The sequence below is a fragment of the Neomonachus schauinslandi genome, chromosome 13 (assembly GCF_002201575.2).
Source record: "Neomonachus schauinslandi chromosome 13, ASM220157v2, whole genome shotgun sequence".
Taxonomy (NCBI): domain Eukaryota; kingdom Metazoa; phylum Chordata; class Mammalia; order Carnivora; family Phocidae; genus Neomonachus; species Neomonachus schauinslandi.
The window spans coordinates 70,374,466-70,399,666 of NC_058415.1; the positions used below are offsets into that span (position 1 = coordinate 70,374,466).

The 25,201-nt window shown below is 46.7% G+C and overlaps 1 protein-coding gene across 2 annotated transcripts in view; it reads right to left on the reverse strand.

The window, feature by feature from the left end:
- PTPN3 (protein tyrosine phosphatase non-receptor type 3) overlaps positions 1-25,201 on the reverse strand; it is a 75,978-nt gene that overhangs the window by 35,683 nt on the left and 15,094 nt on the right. Inside the window, exons 6-13 of one of the 2 annotated variants that reach the window (XM_021691205.2) lie at positions 23,954-24,006; positions 18,061-18,181; positions 16,862-16,949; positions 13,980-14,068; positions 12,844-12,907; positions 11,164-11,336; positions 7,847-7,981; positions 5,399-5,575 (exon numbers count right to left, since the gene is read on the reverse strand). In XM_021691205.2, coding sequence (XP_021546880.1) covers positions 5,399-5,575; positions 7,847-7,981; positions 11,164-11,336; positions 12,844-12,907; positions 13,980-14,068; positions 16,862-16,949; positions 18,061-18,181; positions 23,954-24,006 — 900 coding nt within the window. The remainder of the gene's footprint in view (positions 1-5,398; positions 5,576-7,846; positions 7,982-11,163; positions 11,337-12,843; positions 12,908-13,979; positions 14,069-16,861; positions 16,950-18,060; positions 18,182-23,953; positions 24,007-25,201) is intronic. The other variant, XM_044920376.1, reaches the window with a different exon arrangement.

Sequence of the window (25,201 nt, forward strand, 5' to 3'; positions counted from 1 at the left end):
CGGGGGGGTGAGGGTCAGTAAAAGTGCGATACATAGTTCTCAGCTTCGGTGAGCTCAGAGCTTCTGAGAACGTCACGTTCATGTAGGTCCCCTGAGGATCTTGTTCAAATGCAGACTGATTCAGCAGGCCTGGGGTGGGCCTGAGGTTCACATTTCCACCAAGCTCTCAGGAGATGCTGATGTTCCTGAGCTGTGGCCAAAACGGGAGTGTGAGGGGCTAGAGAGAACTCAGGGTCTAGTTTAAGAGAAGACATAAAAGTATAAAAATAATCAAAGAATATCATCGTGTTGCACTGGAGATGCTCAGATGTCTGGGGTACAGTGGGAAGCCAGGAGAGCCTTCACAGAGGCATTGGATCTGGAGTTTGAGAGAGGACTTAGCAGGAGTCTGAACAGGTAGCTGAGAGGGAAGGAGAAGGTGGTCTAGGAAAAATACTAACAAAAAAGACAAAACAGCAGCATATGCAGAGGCATAAAACTCTGAAAAAGCACAGGGGCGTGACTTGCTGGGGCACAAATTTCCCAAAGAGAAGCCTGTCGGCTTGTGAGGAGGAGACCCAAGGCTACGGGCACAACTGCGACCGTCCCCATGACCGAGGAGGTGGCCGACCACGGGCCGCACAGTGGCATGGCGCAGGGGTCCAATTTGAGAGCAGTCTGGGAGGAAGATTATCGAGGTGAGGACCTTGCAGAGAAAGGCGGGAGAAAAGGAGTCCAGGATGACTCAAGTTTCCAATGGGTGCAAACAGGATGGTAGTGAAATGCAGCCCCCACTCGCCAAGACCCAGGAGGAGCCACAGGTGGGACTGGAAGACGATGAGTGGAGACTGGGGTCCCTGGGGTTTAAAGCGTCGGTCATACGTCCACATGCAAGTGGACGGATGCCTGGTGGAGGACAGACAAGGTGCAGGGAAAACGAACATGGAACCGCTAATGCAGCCCCGTGGTGGGCGGGCCTCCTCCAACAGAGACCCTTAGACATACATGGAGTCACGCTCTAGTCCAGGACTGACGTGCAGAGAACAGTGACTAGCAGGCTGAAGGGTGGCCTGTGGCCGACGGGATGGGAAGTAACTTAAAGGAGAGTCGACAGGGGTGTCAGGGAGAATGAGAAGCGGATGCTACCTGTGCTGTCCAGGAGCTCCAGGCAGGGATCTGTGGACGGCAGGGCTCGTGCTGGGCCAGCGTCTAGGACAAGGCTTCCTGCACAGGCCGGACAACAGGGCCGCCCAGCACCAAGTGGGGCCGCCCAGCACCAGGTCAGGCCGCCACACTGCACGACAGCTCCCGGCCGCAGGTGGGGCGACAGGGTGGCAGGGCCGGAGGCGTTCGCGCACGGCCGGCGTGGCTCCACAGGGCATTCCCAGAGTCCCTCTCAATGCGCAGAAGTTCTTAAAAGCGTTCAGTAGTGGTGGGTAAACATACACACTATAAAATTTACCATTCCACCCTTTTTTGAAGTGTACAGTTCTGCAGCATTAAGTGCATTGACATCGTCGCCTGCAGAGTTTTGAGATAAAAAATGACAGCCGCCCGTGTCCCCTGGAACAAGGCAGGCTCTAAAGAGAGAGGCATGCAAATATCGAGGCATCACAACACAGAGCCCCACACCCTCGGAGGACCCGTCAGGACAACTGTGGGAAAGCAGCAACAAAGAAGTCCTTCAAATACGACCCTCCACTGCGCCAAAGTGGCTTTTCCACCAGCCTCTGTTCTGCAAAGTCACTTTTCCTTTAGGGAACCTCCCCTCCCATGTTTTCTTGGTGGTAGAGAGTGGTAGGTTTTTTAAAAAAAAAAACATTTTTTTTTTTTTTTGCCATGAAGAAAACTTCCTTTCCTGCAGAGTTCCGCCTCGGCTCTGAGGCAAGCAAAGGAACACGGAAGGGCTGAGAGAACCCCGGGAGTAACGAAAGAGCACAGCAGACTCGGGCACAAAGCAAACTGCCAAGGATTCATAACTATAATCATAAACTTGGCTGTGCTGCTATAAATGTGGAACAACCCGGACGGTGACTCACCCGCTAAGATAATGTTCAGAGAGCCTGAGCCGTGCCACTCTGGGTGGAGAGCCAAAGTCTATCTGCTCTTTTTCTTCCTTTCTCTTTCTTCTTGTTTACATGGGTACGAATGTTACACTGAATTCTCCTTTCTACAAGGAACCCTTCAGACTGTGGTATTATTCTTCCAATTTCTCTGACAGAATACTTCTTTTTGCCTCTTAGCACAAACAGGCTGTATAAAACATGTCAGACATTTCTTGAACACCTTGCAAATAAATACTCAAGTAACCACCCTGGGTTTTTGTCACCAAGCACAGACTAACCTTTCCTGCTTGCCTTGGGCAGTGGAGGGCCCCCAGACTCTTGGGGGGCAGCTGCCTCTGAAGACACAGCGGGAGGCAGCATCCCGCCAGCAGGAAGAGGTCCCCCACCTGAGGCGGTAGGGCCTGCCATTTTTCACCTGCTCACCCCACTTGCTGCGCACGGCCGTTAACGTGACTCCATGAGACACATCTTTTTTTTTTTTTAGAATTTTTTTTTAAGATTTTATTTATTTATTTGAGAGAGACAATGAGATAGAAAGAGCATGAGAGGGGATAGGGTCAGAGGGAGAAGCAGACTCCCCGCCGAGCAGGGAGCCCGATGCGGGACTCGATCCCAGGACTCCAGGATCATGACCTGAGCCGAAGGCAGTCGCTTAACCAACTGAGCCACCCAGGCGCCCCTCCATGAGACACATCTTATGGGCAGAGCCGCGACAAGAAAGGCTGCCTTCGCATCACCATTATTTGCCACTTTGAACATTTAGGTGCAAAATAAAAAGTGCCCCAGGATGACACATCTTACAAGGTCTCATGGAAGAGTTTCAAAGAATTGATGTGCCATGTGTAGGGATGCACGGGGCCTGAAATTACTTGAATCAAACAGGACTTAAGGAAGTGAATTTTGAATCTAATTTTAACGCATGTAAATTTTGTTTTTTAAAAGTAGATACCCCGCCTAGTGTGGAGCCCAATGCAGGACTTGAACTCACGACCCTGAGATCAAGACCTGAGCTGAGAGCAAGAGTGAGCTGCTTAACAAACAATGAATCATGGAACACTTCATCTAAAACTAATGATGTAATGTATGGGGATTAACATAAGAATAAAAAAAATTAAAAAAAAAAAAAAAGAGTGAGCTGCTTAACCGACTGAGCCATCCAGGCGCCCGTGAATGTAAATTTAAATAGTCCTGGGTGGCTAGTGGCTTCCGGGTTGGACAGTGCTGCACGACGCCATGATGTGGGTGGCAGGCCACAGTAGGAAAATCTGACGTGGGACCTGTAATTGTGCTTCTCAGGACCCTCAGACCGTTCCCCAAACTCTTTCCTTTTACCAAAGCGGCAGAAGATGCAGTGATGAAGGCTGACAATGTGCTATTTGCCCGGCTGCCCTGGCAGCCCCTTAAGGCAAAGACTTGTCTAATTTGCCTTGATGTTCCCTCCGTGAGCAGCAAAGGGTGTATATGGTGTGCTACTGTGCTCAGCAGTGCACGCAGCCTTGGAAAGCATCCACACCCCGCCGGACAGACTCCATCTCTCTACCCGGCACCGATCAATACTGCCATAGCACTTTCTGTGATGATGGAAAGGTATCTATCTGTTTGTCCAGCATGGTAGTCGCTACCTACATGTGGTTCTTGAGGCTCAGATGACTGAGAAATGGGATTTAAATGTTAAGTAACCTAAATCTGAATAGCCACACGTGCTTAATGGCTATGGCACTGGACCACGGGAGTCTGGATGGTCCACAATTCCATGATGGGACTGCAAACCACAAGAGGAAGGGCTGACATGGAGGGTGTGAGACTGAGCTCCCCAGAGCCCTCAGTCCATTTCCCAAACCCTCTTTCTCCTTTCCCCAAAGCTACAGAACCCCAACCCCATCTCCAACTCAAACTGGCTCAAGTCATGCATGCCTGCATTCCTGCCTTGTCTATCTAGATTTGCAAAACCATGGCGTCACACAAAGGAACTCTCACCCTTCCACACTGTCACTTCAACAGGGCTGCAAGTTGGAGGAAGAGATAGTGATCATTTCAACAAAAGCATCATCCGAGCTCAAGTCACAAGGAAACAGTGACCAGAGGATTATTTAACCAGACGTGTTAAGAACACAGATAAGCTGGAAACCATGTTTGCTGCGGTCAGAGACAACAGAGAGGTAACAACCTCACACGTAAGGAGGAAGCCAGATTTGCAATTCACCTGCGATGTCCAGAATACAATCACGGTGCGCTGAATGCCACAAACCTAGCAGCTAGAGCGGTAAAAATTTACAGATTAACTAAAGTGCCTTCTCGCTAATCCTGTGCCATTAAGGGAGGCATTGTGTTTCCGAATTATTTCGGGTATAGTATGGCACTTAAACAGCATCAATACCAAATGCCTATGGTTGACTTCCTAATGGTTGATCCGGTCCTCTCATACTTCAGCCTAAAATGTCATTTTATTTATGATTAGGTCTGTCCACCTTAAAAACTTGATTTGAGATCGCTTACTCTAAAATGTATAGATAGAGTAGAGCTGTGAATTCATTCAGAGAAAAAAATAAGAGCCATGAATAAGGCAGGGAAGAGTAGGCACTATCTCAGGAACTGGAGTAAGGGAAGCCAGTGCACTGAGCCTAAAGTGGAGCTCTGAGTTCCCTGCTAATCAAGACCGAAGGGAACCAGTGATTTCGATACAGCTTATTGAATAATCAAAGAGCTCAAGCCAGTACTTTTGGAAAGATGTTTTTTCCCCCAGCCTTGCGATGGGAAGGGAGTTTGTCACAATTAAAATAGGGCAAAGTGGGGACATAAAAGAATTTAACGCAAACTGTCAACAAAAATTTAACAAAAATGCAGGATTCATTTTTGAATGAACACTAAAGATTCATTAAAAACAAACCCCTCTCCCCAAAAAACCCAGAGGGCACACTGTAGATCTGAGAAGGCTTTCTGTGGACAGGTACAAGTAAGCTTATCTCCAGCGATCTAGAATCTTGCAGTGGTTAAAACTTTGGCAATCTAGAGAAAAACTACTATTAAGGTTAACATATCTATAGCTCTGGAATGGGAACTGATTTAAATGGGGCTTTGCTCATGAACTGGAGACGATTCAAGAGAGCTAACATGTCTGTGGAGAGTAGGTCTCTGTCATACACAAAAAGAAGTGCAAGCTCGAGACCTCAGGCATACAGCTTGTCCCCCCGTGGCGGCAGGGACAGTCTGATGTATGCTGTCATCCTGGCAGAGAGCAGCCTAGGGAGCTGGCTGCAGGCTCCAGCCCTTGACTTAAATGGCCATCTCTGGGCCTGAGCAAATTCTTCAACAGCCAAAACAAGCAGATACAAAGAAGAGAACATGTTTCTTACTCTCGGTGCGGGCTTCGGTTCTGAGAAACCTCGGATTCGCTGTCTTTTGGGGACAGGGAGCCCTTGTACGTGTAAAACACATCTTCAGTTTCAGTAATGTAGGTCATCTCGTTCGCAAGGTTATCGGCAGAAGAGTGCCGAGGCTTTCGGATTTCGTGCCGGAGCCGAGGACTTCGCCTGCGTGGGGGAAAGGTCGAGTGTGAAGTGTTGAAAGCAAATTCCACTTAAAAACTTTACCAGGCATCAGGGATCTACCTTTGTGCCCTGACCTAAGGATGCCTTGGCTGATGCTGTTGGAAATTAAGAACCAGTTAACCCATTACTACACCGGAATCCACCCAGGGCCACACGAGTCCTCGATACTCTCAGCCCCCGTGCCCTAGCCCCCAGAACGGCAGCCTCGGCTGTAAAAACAGGCAGATGAGATTAATTTACGCCCTTTGGGAGGTTATGAGTGTTGATTTAGGGTGAGTTATTCTTCTAGGAAGACTCAAGCTCTCAATGCCCAAATAATACACTGTACTGACTACTGATCAATTCTTCGGATTCATTCGAACACGAGTATTAAGTAATGGGTTTAGAAGCCAAAGCACAATTTTTGGCAAAACCAAAACCTTACTTCAACTACATCCCTTCATGTGAATTTCACTTAATCCAAGAAGAAATATTTGTTTGTTTGTTTTTTAGATTTTTATTTATTTGACAGAGAGAGAGCAAGAGAGCACAAGGAGGGGGAGCAGCAGAGAGAGAGGGAGCCCAACACGGGGCTCAATCCCAGGACCCTGAGATCATGACCTGAGCCGAAGGCAGACGCTTCACCAACTGAGCCACCCACGTGCCCTGAAATGTTTGCTTTTAAAAATATACCCTGTATGCCCTATTAGATGGGTACGGCAGTACCACCCTGTCTTTAGGCAAGTCACACCACCTCTCTGGGCCTCAGCTGTACGTACCTGCTGCTGAAAACGAACCAAATGAAGCGATGTTCTCCGGATGCCTAGCATGGCCCCTGGGCATTGGCTCCTGCAGTGGGTGACCCCAGGCTGCTGAGCCTTCTTACTTCTATTTTCTCTCCATTTTTCTAGCTGCTTCTTCCTTGGCCATTTCTCCTGGACACTGTCAGGGCCTTCACTATTCCCATTCCCTCGGGGCCCAGGTAATCAATAATACCGTGTCCAGAGTAGGGGAGAAAGGCATGTGACTCCTCAGGAGGGGACCTATAAATAGCAGTAAGAGCTCCAGGCCACGGGTGTGGCGACATCAAACCCTGCTGTTCTCCTGGATGCTGTCCTGGGCCTCCGTTCCGGGGCCCTGGCATCGCTGCCCCAGCAGCTTTCAGACAAATTGAGCTGCTACTTTACAGCATAGATTTACCACTCTAGGATGAAGTGCCTAAATCTTGGGAAACCAAGAAACAAATCTACTCAGTCATGCTATGACTTCTAACACTAACTACCATCAGCATCTCTGCCTAGAGCATTTGGCCCCGGGCGGGGAGGGGGGTTCCTCACCCAGCAGCCCTGCACAGCAGCCCCGTTTTGTGCCTATTAGAATCTCCCTTAGTCCTAGTAGACCCCTCCTTGGTAATTCACAGGTCCACCCGAGTCTTTTGTGACATGAATACAAAGCCATACTCTCTAGTCCAGCGTGGAGCTGGGGCAATGTTTCTGGCTTGGTTTCCCTTCCTGCAAGACGATGCCTGGCCATTTCGGACCCATTCACAAAACTGGCCTGATGTCTCTGAGGAACAACATTCTAATACAACAACAACAAGAATTCCACCGGGTTTTTTTGTTTTTGTTTTTGTTTTCCCACTTACAAAGCACTTGTACGCTGTTAAATCACTTGTGGTGATTTTTTGAACCCTTTGACAGATAGGAAGACTGAGACCAGAGAGGTAAAGAAACTTGTGAGTTAACAAAAGAGCCCAAATCTGAGTCCGGGTGATGGAGCTACACACTGCCCTTCCCACTTTGCCAACTGCTACTTTCTTCCTTTAAAGACAGGCTACTTCCCCAAGTGCATCTGCTACTGCAGCTGAGGACCACGCACCCTACACTGCAACCCTTCACTAGGTTTCCCTGAAGTTTATTTTGTGTGATGTTAACGGAATACAGATAAAGTAAAGCTCAGTGTGCTTCCCAAAACATTAATATTCCAGTGTGTACTCTAATTCCACGAGGGGCGTTTCAGTAGGCTGTAGTTCTCAAATTCAGACCAAATAACTTTTTAATAAAAAGGACATCCCAGCATCACACACTAAGGAAAATGTTTAGCTAGGCTTGTGCATGTCATGAAAACACTAAGCTGTTCATTCCGCAAGAGCCAAGCATGCAAACATAAACTCTGATTGCAGGCCACCTATACTGGGAAAACTTAGGAAGTTGAGTTTTTAAGAGAGATCAAGTGTTTACTGGTGGGTAGAACAAAAAAAAAAGGAGGACGTACCAGTTGGGAGTGATGGGAGGGGACCGAGAAGGCAGGCTCTTGGTTTCTAAGTGTTCCGCTGATAATGATCTCCGCATGGCTGGGTTCCACACCATCCCTCCAATCACCTTTTTGCAATACTGGTTATTTACAGACCTGAAAAACCAGAAGCAAGGTTCACTTTCTACATGGACAGACGTGTCCAACAAGAAATTACACCGTAAGAGAAACAGTCTGTCCATGCTCCCTCCCTGGTGGAGGGCTGGTTAGCACCTGGATGACACCAGCCAAGGTTACAAAGTAGAGGTACGAGGTCCAAAGTAGTTCCCTTCTGTCCTGGCTGCCCTTGTTGTTTCTTCTCTTCTGGTGAAAATATTTTCTTGGGCCCTACTACTGCAAGCGATGAAGTTGCTCTCAGAATATCACCGAACCTTACCACGAGATGAGAAGGCATTTTCAGGATAACACAGAAATACAGCTCAAATAACTTCAAGGAATTTTCACGTCACTCACAATGGCACGAATACAAACATTAACCATCCTTCCAGGAAGGTGCTCTTCAACATCCTAGCTGGTAGAAGCCATTAGCTATAAATCACAGATAACTCTTTGAAAGAAGGCCGGAGAATATGCTTCGGGGATGGAGTTCCAGGCCATGTGCTATATGAACGGGCCTCCCTGAAGCTAACTTTTGTGTTTTATTTATACCTAGAGAATTTAAATTGTAGCTATCTAGACCCCTCAAGGAATGAGTTCTTTGAAAGGATGGGGTGTGAAGTCAGTTTAAAGGAAACTCAATTCTGCCATTCCTACATTTTAAACAGTGTTTTAATGTCTTATTAAAACATTCCATGCATTTCCTTACAGCCAAACAAACAAACAAAAAGAGGACAAAAAACCCAGAAGAACATGAAACTCTCCCTAGAATATCAATGTACTAATTTACAGTAAGAAATAGCATTGTCACCCTGATCAAAACATTCACAGCAGCATCACTAAGAGAATCTACATCAGAAAGCAAATTAGCATTGATTGAGAACACTGCCTCAGAACAAGGGGAGCAAGCGAGAGGATTTAAAAGTTTAATGTCGTAGTTCCCTAAAGTATGTGTCACAGGTTATTATTAGATACTTTTATGGGAGGAAAAAAAAGTGTTCCATTGTCCCTTAAGCTTGCAAAATACTGAACAAGTTCCTTTTATGTGGAACCTCTATCAGGAGGCCCCACATGCAAAGATGTAGGTGTAGCTCTAGGGTTGGGCCAACCATGTGAACTAAGCCTCAGTTTTCTCATCTATAAAATGGACACAGTGAGGGCTGAAATTTGCAATACGATGAAGGTAGTCTTAGTAGTAAAGAACTGCTGGCCCATGTCCCTGAATCACCAATATCCCCAATCGACCCCCCCAGTGGCAGATTAAAAATGGCTCCAGTTCTTGGACTCTTGAATGTGGGCTGGCCTGTGACTGCTCTGACCAAGAGTAGCTGTGCCGGTTCTGGGCCTGCCTCGAAGATGACTGGCTGCTTCTGCCCTCGGAGCCCTGAACTTCCGTGTAAGACATCCAACGACCATGCTGGAGAGCCCCATGAAGAGGCCCTGAGAACAGAGAGAAGTAAGGGGTCCAGGTGAGTCCAGCCTTCCAATCATTCCATCAGGCATGGGAGCCAAGTCATCTTGGATCTGCAGCCCAGCCCAGCCCCCAGCTGCCTATCGCTGAGAAACCCCAGTCTATACCGCATGGAGCAGAAGAGGTTGCTGGCCAAGCCCTTCCCAAATTCTCGATCCACAAAATCTCGAGATAGAACAGAAAGATGACTGTTTTGTTTTTTAAAGATTTATTTGAGAGAGAGAGAGAGAGCGCCCACGCATGGGGAGGAGCAGAGGGAGAAGGACAAGCAGAAGCCGCGCTGAGTGTGGAGCCCCATGCGGGACACGATCCCATGACCCTGAGATCATGACATGAGCTGAAATCAAGAGCTGGATGCCAAACCAACTAAGCCACCCAGGTGCCCCAAGATGCTTGTTTTACGGTACCAAAACAGGGGTAGTTTTTTCTCTCACAATGGGTAACCAGAACCTGCCCACCTCACCCCCAATTCTGTGTTGGCTGTATTTTACAGAAATGAGGAAATTCAAACAGTAAATTCAAATCAAAAGTGACACAGGCAGGATCTGAACTCAGTCTTCTCGGCAAAGTCCATGCTTTCAACTGCTCACCATCCAATCCTGTCAGCTGGCCCGAAGGCTTAGGTCCAACTAAAGTGAACAGTCAATTCCCGTACGTTGTGTCTGTGACACGTTCAGTAAGAGCCATTGAATGTATAAAGTACTAGATAATATTATGGGAGCTGGAAACTTTGAAAAGAGATTTGTTCTTGGTTCATCAGAAGCTGAGAGAGAACACTTAGCCCATAAATACTATCACTGATACTAACAGAAATTCACCGCCTATTGAATCTATAAAAAGCTACCTAATGATTATCAACATAATAGGAGTGTCACTGGGATAGTCTGATACAGTACCACATATCAGATAATGGCTCAGACAGGGGCCCTGTTTCATTAGTAACAGCCATATCAACAACAATGCAAAATTATGAAAACAACTTTTCAAACCAACCAACAGTTTACAGTAACTTGATAATTTCTGCTAGATCTTGTACTTAAAGGGCAGTCTTAGAATAAATACACAAAAATATAAACTGCAGGATTAGTTTAGGAAATACACTTTAGAGTTAAAATTTTAGGAGAGTAATTTCTTTCACTGCACTACTCATTAAATATTCTGATTATCATTCCCGTAGATATTAGTACACATGGGATTTAAATATAATTTAAATATAATTAAGTATGTGCGTGGTACAAAGTAAACACTCAATTGCCAGTTTTCACGATTACTGTTATTTTGTGACTGTGATACGTAGTATATCCCAAAGTCACTTGACTCTGAGAAGCTTTATTCCTACTCATTCATTATTCAGGAGCACTGCATGGAATTAACATTCTGTGGGAGAGGATGTCTTAGGAGCACGACGACGCTCAGAGTTACGGCCATGTGCTTCCCTTATTGTGACATGGTGTGGGACTAGTTGTAATTTGGGCTGCTTGGGTGTTCCCAGGGTAGCGGAGTTGTGGAGGTAGAAAGGAAGGAGAGGAATACGAGCAGTAGCTGAGTATGCACGGAAGGAGATGCTGTTGCCCCTGGAGACACCTTCAGCCCGGGACTGAGGCCCCTGGATGATGGCATTCCCCCCTCTGAGGATGTCCCCTACCTGGCGGTGACCAGGACACAGTCACATCTCAGTCTACTGTGGATACCCTCCCTAAAGAATACTCACTTTTTGGGGTTCCTAGAGCCCATAGTCCAGTACTGAGACAGAACATTCTTCTCCTGAGGTAGTAGCTTCTTTGCCTGAAAGAATGTATGATGCTCGACACAGGATTTCCACAAGTTTTTGCAAGATCGGTAATTTAACATGTTGAAGGCCACGATATGTTCCCTGGATTCAGTCTGGGAGGAAAAACACAGTAGAGGTTTCATCTGCACAGATGAAGGAGTGAGCAAAGGCTCACAGGGATTCTATACCCACATCAGTGGTCGTCAGCTAAGATGTGACAGACAGCAGAAAACCAGCTTCAAAATGCCTGAGGCCACAAACCAATGTTACAGGAATAGTCAGGAGCAGAATCTGTTAACCATCTTATTAACAAGGTAAACATGACCTGACTCTACTCTTTATCATCACTTGTGATCCTTTATGAAGACTCCAATTTCAAATATGCTTACATTGCTGGGTTGGATATATTTGGAGCAACCAGAAAAAGGCTGTGTGATACATTTCTTTTAAAATTTAGCTCTGGGAAAATCTCTCCTGAAGAAATAATTCTTCCATTTATCTGAAACTTGAGATTTTATAAGCCTTTGGATTTCTCTGTTTGTCCCCCAAGCATGGAGTTAAATCAAGCGCTCAGATATCATCACTTTAATTATTTCCTTGACCTTCACCCTACCTAAGTTTTCTGTTTTCATGTTAAATTGCCACCTCGTGCATTTTGGGGCCACCTTCGATCTTGCAATGGGGGGGTCAGGAGACCCAGATTCTAGTCCTAGTTTGCTCTGAGCCTGTGTCCTCATTTCCATGTGTTCTTTAGTGTCCTCATTCCATGCTAGGTGAAGCCATTTTAAGAACATATTATCTCTGAAACCCTGGGAAATGAACATAGTGACAGTAAGTGAAAAACGCAGAGCATAGCAGGACAGAGCGCGGTGTTGTTGAAAGAGCAGGAGTCTCGGATTCAAATTCTAGTTCCTCCCTTGGTAGCTGTGGGAGCCTCAGCTTGCATACCTTCAAGTCCTCTTCTTCACCCAGAGTCATCCAGAGAGTGGGGGTCTCCTCTTAGGAGACACATGCAAAGGTTATTGTGCACTCTCTTATTTTTAATTTTTTTTAAATACTTTATTTATTTGAGAGACAGAGAGAGAGAGAGAAAGAGCACAGAGCCTGCCTGGGGCTCGATCCTAGGACCCTGAGATCGTGGCCCGAGCTGAAGTCAGACACTCAACCGACTGAGCTACCCAGGCGCCCTTACTGTGCATTTTAAACACATCAAGGGCTTGCTCTTGCTGACATTTACTGCTACTCTTCGTGGGCTCATGCCAAGTGCTCTGACCAATGCTCTTTTACTTAATCTTCTGGATCCCCCGACAGGCAGGTGCTACTGCATTGCTAGAACAAGGTAGCTCGGGTTAGGGGAGGTGAAGGAACCTGCCCAGCTGGTCAGTGGAAGTGGGGCAGCAAGGATCCAAACTCATCGTCACTGCCTTCTTGCTTGGAAGCCTGGTAAGCACAGTGAATTCTACAGGGCACTCTGGACCCCGGCATCCATTTTCTGTCCAGCACACGCCAGGCTCTCTCTCCCCGGTCACACATACGGCCCAGCTGCCTTCACCTGCTGCAGAACGAATGGCTGAAGTGGCTACAAACACAAGAAACAAAGCAAGCGTGGACGTAACTCACCTGTTTTTGTCGCTGATGTATAAAGAACTTTTTCCTCTTGAAAGAAATTTTTAGAATGTTCACCCTGCAAGAAAGCAAGCACACAAAATGCACTTAGGGATCAGCCGGGTGGCAGCTGATGCGTCTCAACATTGTCCTCTGCTCCGTGACCATGAGGAGCGTGGGCTCGAGGCTTCCCGGGGTTGACCTCAGGGTAGGAACGATGGCGGGCCCGTCGCCTCAGCCAGATACCAAGGAGCTGACTGAAGCCGAGTATCACACAAGGGCCGCTGGACTGTGACGTAACTTTTAAATGACAAGAACCACAGGCAAAGTGCTCTCTTTGTGGTCAGCTGCTGTGGTGATGCCCAGGGAGGACAGCTGAGGGCAGCGTGGAGAAGGAGGACAGAGAGCAGCCAGACTGATGTGGGTCCACATCCCAGCTCTGGCACTTACTGGCCGTGTGTCAAGTAGCTCCTCGACAGTTTGCACAAGAACACGACCATAGCCCCCACAGACAGTATTTTTATATACCAGATCCCCTACTAAAAGCTTTACTAGCAGTCCCTCAACTAAGCCTTGCAACAGTCCTGAACTGCATGATTAGACCCAGTTTTCAGATGGCAAAACTGAGGCTCAGTGACCTCACCTAAGTGCTCAAGATCGTGCAACTAGGAATGCGTGGATCTGAGCCTGTGCTCTCAAGTCCTGCACCACGAAGTCCTTGGAAAGCACTGCCTTTTTCAGAGTGGTCTCATGAGGATTCAAGTCTGAACACTTGGTAAAAGTCCAACTAATAACCAAGGAACCACACTGACAATACAGTTCCTGCCCAGAGGAAGTTCTCTGACTTCTGGCCAATGCACTGCCCGGGCCTCCTTAACTCCGAAACCTGCCTTGCACCATTTTATCCCTGTTTCCACAGAGTATCCCAAACGATACAGTGACCGGGGGAAGGGGATGCCGGTGAAAACTCAACTACTTTTCCCAAGTACTGAATCTGGGTCAACCAGAGAGGTCAGAGGGAAAAACCTAGGGGTAAAGTCTCCACTCCTCCTTCAGAAATAAAAGTGTAAAATTAGAGATAACGTTTCTTTTTGTTCAGTATATTTTTAAAGCATGATTCAAAAAAATAATTAGAACTGGTCTGCACTTACCAAGGATAGAAACTTGTGCAAATATATTTTCGGTACACGGCGATGCCCGCAGAAGCAATCCCAATCATTAGCTCTAAATTGTGCAGATCCTGTAAAAGGGAAGAGCTCAGATTCACAGCGTGTCACGGTCACGCTGATGCCCTCCGGTAACTCAAGCACCCACGCTTTTATAAATAGCAGTATGTATATGTTCCAAAGGGAAAACGTTATGGAAAACAGGCACAGAATACTTCAGATCCCAGTACTTAGCAGCAGACTCTTCTAAAGTGAACATACACAGTCTGAGAGCAGCCGCTGGGTCCCACCGGCTTAGAGAGTTACCAGGCAGGCCCACTCGTCCTGCCACAGAATCCTGACATGAACATCCAATTGTACTTTTTCAACAATTAGATACCATGCTAGCATCAGCAAGGCCTCACCCTCTGCACAGCTTTCCACCAATCTCAACTCCCATCACGGGAAAGGTGTTAGCTACCTGTCGTCATGAAGCGTAGGACTGCTGACTTTAAATCCAATGAATAAATAAATATTGCCTATAAATCCAATAGACTCAACATTCATTAAGAGCCTGCTATGTTGGGGCGCCTGGGTGGCTCAGATGGTTAAGCGTCTGCCTTCAGCTCAGGTCGTGATCCCAGGGTCCTGGGACTGAGCCCCACGTCTGGCTCCTGGCTCAGCGGGGAGCCTGCTTCTCCCTCTCCCTCTGTCTCTCCCCCTGCTCATGCTCTCTCTCTCTATCTCTGTGTCTCGAATGAATAAATAAAATCTTTAAAAAAAAAAAAAGAGCCTGCTATGCTATGCATTGCTATAGACAATGAAAATACGGAAGATACAGCGACTATAAGGTATTTAAATTCATTTGAGAACAAGGTGAGTAAAATTTAAAACCAAAACGGTTCCTTCCCTGAGTCATCTATATCCCAATATACCCACTCAGATACTTGTAATTATATTAAAAAGGGGGGGGGCACAGTCTGACTTAGTTACCACTGAGTGTGAACGTTGGGTTTGCCGCTTACTAGCTGTGTTATTTTGGGCTACAGAGCCTCATTTTTTTCCTTTTGTACAATAAGGATTATTAAAGCCACCTCTCCAAGGGTTTTTATCAGGCTGAAATTACAGAATATGTGGCAGGTATAATAAACTTTCATTCCCTGTTGCCTTCCAAGATGTGGTGGGACAAATTACTGTGAACAGCGATGAGAACACGGGGAATCAGAGAAACTGGCCAAAGAAAACAGCGCTGATACAGGCGAAAGTCCAGAGAACATTCACTACTGGGCACCCAGCTGAAATCACATGCAACTCATCCCCTGATGGTCACTGTTCACTAAACTCCCAGGCTGTCCCCACATTCCCCAGCTGTACATGTAGAAGACAGGGCCATGTGACTAGTCGTGGTCAATGTTCTAGGAGAAGTGATGGGTCTCTTCTGGGCTGAATCATTTAAGAGCTGCCGTGCGACCCTCCAGCTTCCTCTTCACTCGCTACAAGCATGAGGCCACGTGTGGAGCTGGTGACGCCACAAAATGGAAGCAGCCAGGCTGCCGAGTCGCTGCAAGTAGGAAGGCTTCCCTGGAGGGTCGCTGGGACCCACCGCAGCTTTTGAACTACTGAGGAAGGAACTTTGTGGTATCAAGTTATTGATAGGGGTTTTCGGATGACCCAGCATTGCCAAAGGTAACCCAACTCCCTCTGATACCTTGGGAGGTGTCAGCCAGGCAGGTAATCATCTGGCTTGAGGTCTCTCATGGGACACAGGTGGTGGGGAGAGCACAGATCAACTCAGAGACATAGAAAGCCCACTTCACCACCGCAGAACGCTCTCCACAACATTCTACGACAAATTATTATTTGCAAATGTAATAAAAAGTAACCGTCAAGTCCCACAGTTGGTATTTTTCTAAGATCCCATATCTTTTTCCTACTTTATTACTTAGGTCATAACTTGCCTATCACACAGTTATAAGATTGAAGGGACACAAAAGAGACAGAAGTGTGTCTGTGAATTGCAAAAATATTCTATTTACTCAACTTCCCCAAGCCTCCATTTTCTCAGTGTAAAATGGGATGATTAGCATACTGGCTTCACAAGGTTGCTATAACCTTTAAATGGACCTTGGGGTCTCGTGAAAAGCATCTCAAACAATGGCTAGTACCTACTAGGTGTTCAACCAATATTTACTTCCTTTTAGATATGATGTGGGCCAATTACTGGTAGAAAATTAAAGGCCAGATGCCAATTAGACGGTGCCGGGGTCATGTACTGAAGCTGCTACTTCTGTGCTACGTGACCTCTGAGAAGTCCCTGAGTGTCAGTTTCTCCATCTGTAAAATGGGGGTAGTGATAATACTCACCTCATGGCATTACTGTGGGACATAAGCAAACCACTGTGTCCAGCAGATAGAAATTGCTCAGTAGATGATGGATATTAATCAATTTCATTGAAAAGGTCACAGTCAATTTAAAATATTTATTGGTTTTCATGATCATACCATTATAATTTTTAAAAGCTGTCATATTTGAGCAATTAAGTGTATTTTGAGCAGCACTGAGATGAAACAGTAAAAACCTTGGCTCACCAAAGTATCGCTTGGAAAATGGACATAGACATTTTCTGCTTCTTTAACCGTGACATGAAATCATCTTACAAAAACTACTCATTTCTAATCCCCATGACCCCCCACCCCATGGAAACATAAAACATGAAAAAAGCGACTGGATAAATAACCAACCAAACTCAACATTACTTCATAAACTTTCTGAATATTGTTTAAAAAGGTCTTTTTAAAAATTATTATTATTATACCAGAAAAGGCAGTTCAAGAAGTTTTACTTCCGGAAGTTAATTTCTGAACCCGACCGGGCCAAGGGTACCTACCCTACCGCTGTGCAGCTCCACTCCATAGAAGTCGAGGGTCCGTGCTATGTTAATAAAGCAAGATTCAGCTTCTGATTGCTTTAGCCCACTACAGAAAAGGAGAGAAGATGCAGAGTTTGCCATCAGTAAAGTATATAACTCTAAGTTTTAAAATAAAAATCCCCCTCCAGGTCGTTAAATGCCTTACATTATTAATCTTAAACAGTCTAGCCCTGAATTCTAAAGCAGGTCTTTTTCTTGTCCACTGCCCAGGACTTCATCTAGCCTGCTCGGTCCTTTAGTAAATACTACTTCTCACTCGGTAGGCTCTCAGTCCTCAGATACAGAAGACAGCCACCTTGCGAAATTCCCACCCTCCTTGTTCCAAGTTGCTTACTTGATAGGCGCTCTTCAGGTCTTTCCACCTTTATCTATTCTTCGGCAGCCTCAAACTCCCAAACGTCACTGTACTATTTTAGGACGCTGGCTTCTGCCTGGGAAACCGTTCTGGGAGGGAGGATTGGCGGTGCCTTTCGGAAGGGACGCTGGTTGCCTGGCCTCTGTTTTTCCAGCCTTCCCAAGAATGGCCGGCCCCTTGAGACCTGGCCTTCCCGGTCAGGAGGGCCCTTATCTAACCTGGGCTACACCAGGGCCACTGCAGCTTTGAATAAAATGCGGCAAAGGACGAGGGGGCCAGACGCGGGCACATCTGCTGGAGTGCAAGCGTGGCCTGAGGCAGCCGTGGAGGACTGGTGTCCCTTCTGGAACGAAGGCCGTTTCGTGACCTGAGCCCAGAGAGGACGCGGGATGCACACAGCCTGGTGCCATGCGTCCGTTGGCCTGTCTGTTCCGCGACACCTGAAGGGGCTGCACGTTTTATTAAGTGTGGTCATCCGTTCAAAGGTTTGCCTGGCAGGTCAATTTGTGGGGCAGTCAGATTTAAAAAGGGCATTTCCCCTAGGAATTAACGGATTTCAACGACATCCTAAAAACAGAACGCTGTAAATCCCCCTAAACTCTTACTGGATTTTGCACTTTACAGAAATGCTAGTTACGCCAAATATATCTGCTATCATAACAGCCCAAAGGTTCACAAACCCCCAACAGCTTAAAAGAGGACTCGTGAACAAAAGGAAGCCACACATCAAACCTGAGGGAACACGAGGTCTGAAATGCCCGACCTGGGTTCCCAAAGTAGGCCACCCCACCCCTCCTCTTACCTGTGCTGCTCATGGAGGGATTCCACCTTCGTTAAGAAGTCATCGTTCTGATCTGGGATAAACTGACTATCGGAAAGATAGCCTGGATGATGAATGGAAGAATTATAGTCTCCAAAATGACCTATCAAGACAGAATGAGGAGGAAATTGCCTTTTCAGTATGGTCTGTATTCACAAGCATCGACAGCATCACAAGAAAGGCACTGGAAGCATTCTTCCGAGAGGTTCTACCACCACATGCAATAGAGCTTCTCGTTCGCTCCAGATTTCACATTTTTATCGGAACCCTATATGGGCTAAGTACTACCGTGCAGGCTTCGGCTGAATGCTCTCCCTGAGGCCAGATGTTTGAACAGTCTAAGCTAGGTCCTGTTCTAAACCCACAATCTGTGGTGAGCACAGCAGGTGGTACCCTACCCCTGGATACAGACATAGAAGGGAGCCCACTCAAATACGCCACACCCTCTATGCCGGGCACTGTGCAGACGGACTCTCTACTACCCCAAGGTGATTACGACACTGGACCAACCTGCTCTAAAACAATGGGTGTGGGCAGAAAAGAGGTCATGATGACCTGACTACTCTCTGCACCTTGACCGACTCCCTGGAATTTGGAGAAGTGTGGAAGAAATGGAACCAGGATGTGTTCGGAGGCACAGTGGGAGGGTGGGGCATGTCATGAGGGATGGGAGTCGGTGGGGCTGTTGGTCTGGGCCCTGGCAAGGCTGAGGGCAGAGTTCTTGGGAAGAAGGAAAACTTCTTAGGGGAGTCAGGGAAACACTGGGAACCTGCAATTACAAAGGGAAGAGGAAGGGGGCCTTCTAGAGGGATTACCAGATGCATCCCTGGTCCAAACAGCACCTCTCCCTCAAGATCCTTGACTGCCATTCTACAAACATGATTCATTGATGTCTAAGGTGTTATAGGTATTCCTGAGAGGGGTGCAGTAGCCAACCTGTACAAGCGTACATGGCTGCCCTGAGGATTCAAACCATCTGGGTGTCTGGACTGTGGAGACTGGGAAAAAGACCCTGGGTGGAACAGCCAAGGATCTGGCTGGGGGACCCAAGGACACCTGCTTCCCTTCTCCAAGTTCAGTTTTTCTGGCTTTATAAAAATAGGAGAAAAACAAGTTCTAGTTCTGATGGGTAATTATTTCATTTTCTTAATGAGGCACTTTCATCTTTTTCTTAAAAATATTAACCTTGATCTTTCCAAAGGTTTCGATGAATTCTTCCTGCAGCTGGCCTCACTGCCAGGGGGCTTCTGAGGACTGACGTTCCACAGTACCCATTCGACACAGATTTCTAAATCACACAGCTCCTTCTGTGTCACAAGGATGGGGATTGGGAGAAGCTGCGGTGATGCTTCACGGCCAATCTCAGAAGGGAAGGAGAGGACCCGGGGAGCTGCTTAGGGGGATTTCATCACAAAGATGAGAGGAGAGACACAAGCACGTCTTTCTTTACATCCATGTGGCCCTGCTCCCCCTCAGTTGCCATCACACATAAGAGCTGCCCTTTGAGATCCACACTGTAATGAAGGGATCTGTTTCCTCCTTACAGTCTTCCCTGAGGGCTGGGAGCGAGGCAGACTCATCTGTGGGGCCTAGCACCTACGCATGGCACACAGAAGGTGCTCATGGATGCAGTGCTTGGAGCTAACCCAAACAAAGGCTACTACAAAGTTCAATTTTCGAAGAGGAAGAGGGCAGAAAGCCAAATGATTTACGCAGGCAGACCTGGTCAAGGGGAGACCATAGGCTGTAAAGGCCAGCCAAATGCAGCTAAGCTATGGACAGAAATGTCAAGGCTGGATGATGTAAGCACAAGTGTGGCTTACAGCAAGTCTGTATGCGGTGAAGTGTACAACAGTGTGCACATAGGGAATAATTTAGATGCCTTGACAGAGTTCCCAATGAGGAAAGCCTGAGAAAGCCTTAAAATTACCTTGCGTATATTCATTTTAAAAGGGAAAAAACAAATTAAGGGAAGAAACTGGTCCACAGAAGCCACTTTCAGCAGTCGAGACCAGAACCCAGGTGATCCATGCCCCAGCTGGTGCTCCCACCATCCCCACCAGCCTGCCTACCAGGTCCGAGCTGCTGCTGGCTGGCCATCTGCTGAGGACAGTGGTCATGGCCCCAGAAGGCAGCCAAATGCTGCAAGAGATTTTCCTGAGCCTCAAGCCAGAGTCCTATTGAATTCTACTCTGTTGGTTTCATTAGCTCATAGAGATCCTCTTGGATCTTGATTTGGTTATCCATATTAGCTAACAAGTCCCAACCCCTGGGCCCTTCTACGAACATGAATAGCAAGGCTGTCTTTAGTCAAGTCACTGACAAACATCTGAACATGAATGACCAATGAACCTTCGTGTAGGGTGGTTTTCCCTTGAAATCTTAGTCAGCTACTCTGTGCAAAGTGCTATGCTAACCACTAGAGGGACACAAAGTCAAACAGTCATCTGCAAACACTCGGAAGGCAAAAGGAGGTTCCCATGACGGTTTCAAAGCCATGGACCCATTAGATGCTCATGACAACCCAGTGACAGACATTGCTTTTATTCCCATGAAACAGTTAAGGGAAGGGAGACTCAAGGAAGGGACCTGCCCACTTTGCTCAGCTGGTAACTTGGAGCCTAGACTCTAACCACAGTCCATATTGTTCATCTACTTACTATACCACATACCCTAACCTCCAGAGTAATACACTTTCCTATTTGTGGAGAAGCAACACACGCAAAAGCTAATTATAGCAGGAAGAAAAGGAAATGAGTGTTTATGTGGGAAGTACATTGTCTTAAGTCCCATGCATTCTTCTGGCTAATATTTTATATTGTGCAGGAAAGAGAGAGTATATTCTAGGCACTCAAATGTGCAGCATTTCAAGCTGTGAAACTGTTCTGTTGGGAAAGTCCTTTACATAATATATGCCCCTTACATGTTATTTATCCATCTCCCACTTGATCTTGGAGGCTTTTCTCAGGGGTCACGACTAAGAAGCTTTTCTGGACTTGCTCGCTTCTCCCCCACGCGGGATGGGGTGCATCCTCTGTGCTCACCCTCACTGCCAGCATTAGCTGGCCCACCTGTGCCTCCCCACCGGGCAGGAGACCCCTTGCAGAGAGAGGCCATGCTTTGTCTGTCCGTGCAACCCTGAGGCGGGTGCAGAACCTGCATGTAACAGAGGTCAACGGACATTATGGAGTAAATACACATTTCTAAAAATGTCATTCTTTGAGCCTCATCAGTACTTGTGGCCACCAGCAACCTGAAGTCTTTTCAGGTATTTGCCTACATTACTTTTTATCTAGTAAGAAAATGTGCCTTCGGTTTGCTCATCACTGGTAGGGTTTATCTCCCTATGACACACGTCTGTTAGGACAATCTGGTGAAATGTAGCAGATACAATTTAGATATCCAGCAGTATCCAAGAATTAATCTTACAGGAATGCATGCACAGAAGTATGAGGAAAAATACATGTGTACTTCCTCAGAGTGAAGGAATAAAGAACTTATACTTAGAAATGTTTGTCTGACGATCCATAATTTTATTAGCATGATAGTCATGCTAATATTTCCACTGAAACTAGTTTGTACTTTTTAGGTGCTAATAAATTCCTTTAGCCCCCAGCCTAGCATTCGTTTGCAGAGGGGGAACCTGACCACTGAAGCTTAGAATAGTTTTTTCTTATTTGGTTCTTATATTTTACTCTAAGTAGAGTTTATTGTTGTTGAACAACAGGCAGTTCTTTAGAAAGCTTTCTTCTGGGGAGACATGAAAACAGAGTGAGAGTTAACACTCACCATGCGCCAGGCACGATTCTGAGAGCTTTCCATATAATAACTCATTCCATCTTCACTACGACCCCATGAAGTAAACACTGTTATCCCCACTTGACAGATGAAGAAGCTGAGGCCTAGGGAGGCTCAGGGTCATGCACGTATGAGGGGAAGAGCCAAAACCCAGGTAATACGGCTTCAGGTGTGCTCTCGTCGACTCAGTTAACGGCAAGGGTCCAACTGTAGAGTTTCTAGTTATAGACTACTTCACACGTGTGATCTGACTCAAATAGTCAATTCTGAGTTGTCACAGTCACTGTCCTCACCTCCATTTTACAGAGGGAAAAATGTAAATTCAGGGAGGTAATATCACGTAAGTGGCAAATGGAGAAGCCAGGCTTAAAATTGAGTCTGGCTGCATCCAAAGCTACGTCCTTCCTAAAAGTGTTCCCAGCCCTCAAACCTCAAGCTCTAGCTGTGAACACCAAACTCACTCTGGGATGTGGCAAAGCTTGCTTCTTCAGCCGATCAGGCTGGCAGAGACAGAGGAAACGAGGTCTCGAGATCAGCAAGGATACAGGTCGACTGTGGCCATGTCATTTCCCACCTGGACGCAACATGGATGGGTCTGTTCCAGTTGCATTGTAGGGAGAGGGGAACTTTCCAATCTACCCAGACCCACCACTGTGCAACCTCTTCTCAGTTTCTCTGAGAGGAAACTGAGAGGGAGGAGGTGCAGGCCATCTGGGGAGACTGATGCTAGGTCTTACCTGACTAGTGAGTAGGGTCACTGTTAAAAGTCTGTCTTCCACTTCCTGGTATCACGCAGGTGGGCAGGTAAGCTGGTAAGTTCCAGCCACCTTGCTCTTCACCTCTCCTATTCCTGATCCTTGAAGCCGGGGGTGTGGACAGACTTAAGGCCACCTCAGGAGTCCCTGTCAGCCTTCTCTTGCTATTTTGCCTCTGAGACCAAAGCAGAGTGAGTAATTTAGCCTCCACCTGCTCTGAGACCTGACCGTCTTGCCCTCTTAGCCACCTACCACACAGTCGGCCAAGAGGGTTAACAGGCCAAGATGGGGTGAGGCTCACAGAAAGGCACAGGGGCCTTCCTACGTCCTGGGCTCCCATGTAAGTCTGTCCAACTTCTACGTTAGTGTGTTGCCCCGGCACCACACGGCTAACTATGAAGGGGTACTTCGCCTTCCTTCAGGCTCGGGACCCTTTCCATCATGCACATGCGGCATCTACCACGGGGCCTGATGTGATATATACCCTCAACAAAGTTTTGCTGAATGAGTGATTTCTTAAGCTTAAACAGGCCTTGATGGGAAATTCCATATGGGTTTTCTATCCAATGTGGCAGCCACCAGCAACAAGTGGCTCCTGAGCCCTTGAAATGTGGCTGGTCCAAATTGAGATGTGCTGTAAGTATAAAATCTGGACTGGTTTTCAAAGACTTCATATGAAAACAAAATGTAAAATATCTGGTTAATTTTTTATATTGCCTCCACATGAAAGTGATAATATTTGGGATATACTGGATTAGTTAAAATACTAAAGCTAATCTCACCTGTTTCATTTTCCTTTTTTAACACTGGGTACTAGAAACTTAAAACAACGTTATGTGGCTCACATTATATTTCTACTGGACACTGGTGCTACACACCAACGAATGACCCATTAACTCTACTGAAACTCTAAAAACAAATTCCTAAGATCCTAAGAAAGTAGCATGAGTGGCCGCCAGCAAATTGCTTAACCATGGGACTTGGTTTCTGTGTCTGTAAGAGGTGACTGGTAGAAATATCTGCCCCACTGGGGTTTGTTATGAGATCCAATACGTGAGCGGGGGTCTGCTTAATGCAATGTGTGACAGGTGACTTCTGTTTTATGGGCTCATCCACACCTTCCCGAACCAATATCCCTGGGCTGGCAGAGTGCGTCAGTCAGGGTGAAAGTGGGAGTACCCCGACAACCAGAGATAAGCTTGCCCAACGGGATTCCTGGGAAGAGGGGAAGTGATCTGGTCAAACGGGAAAGGCCAGTGACTTTCTTAATACATCAGTCAGAATAGTCTGTCCATCTGTGAAAGGCTCCCTTGGTGACTTACATTGTACGGCATAGGATGCTAGAACCACTGCCGAGTTAAGAGGGCAGGTTAACCTGTCGGGAGAAGAACATATTAGCAAAGTCACAAGAGCCAACAGCCTGAAACATCCATGATGGGGGACACTAGTCTTCTGTCTTAGATTAACCATTAAAAAACATCATGAATCATAATAAAGATAATTTTAGGATGTAACTCAAACAGTACACATAAATGTAACACTGAAGATTCACAACTAAAAGAGAACTTTGTCATGTTTAAAATAATACACATTAATACAAACACCATGAAGCTGGAGGCCTAATGCTGGCCAAGGTTTTGGCTGGTCAAGAAAGGTCAGGCTCATATCACTAAGAGGAAAAGTGAGAAAAATTATACTCTTAGATCAATGGGCAGCCTTCGTATCTTTCTAGTAAAGACGTGAGACTTTTCGTAGGGCTTTCTAACTAAATCCCTGACTTCTGCCACCTTTCTAGAAAGGTGACATCCTCTTAGATGGGAAAAAATAGAAAAGGATCTTAAAATTTTAAAACTCCTGTGAGTTCTAAATTACTTAGTAACAGTTACTTAAGATTCCTAAATCTATTTACCCTCCTGAAGCTTCCAATCTATAGGGGATGGTCTGTCCGCCTCCCAGTTTGCCTGCCACCTGGTAGAAATCCATGGATTAGACATTAGACTTGAGCTCCCTTCCCCTCAGGCTCACTGCCCTCCAAACACCCTGTTTCTGCCAATGACACCATCTCTAGCTTAGTCATACTTTGAATCCTCTGGTTGCTCCCTTCTCTCTGTCCAACCATGAACTCCACCATCTGCCTAGGAGCTCGGCCAGCAGACCTGGGCCAGGGATCTCTGCCAGCTGGAGAAATACACTGTGGAGGGGCTGACTAGAAGCAGTGCGAATGAAGGCTTGCAGGGTGGGGAGACACAGATTTTGAGAGCATTCTTCCCGGCAGCCCCGGGGGAAGTGGAGAAAAAGTGCTGTTTCCATGGCAGCTCATGAAATTCCAAGATGTGAGTCACCCCCATGTCTCTGACTAATCAGGTTGGCCAACGCAGGGTTCCCCTTCCTGTCTGTTGTGCTATGCGCTGTCCTGAAGCCGCATGAGAAGGGAGCCTTCCCTATGTGAGGGGCCCCCAACTTTCCTCAAGTTACTAGGTGTTCCCTGCTAGAACTTCTAAACAATCTCTCCCAAGTTTGGAGCTATGTCCAGGGATATTCACCATCTGTTTGTTCATCTGGAGACCCAG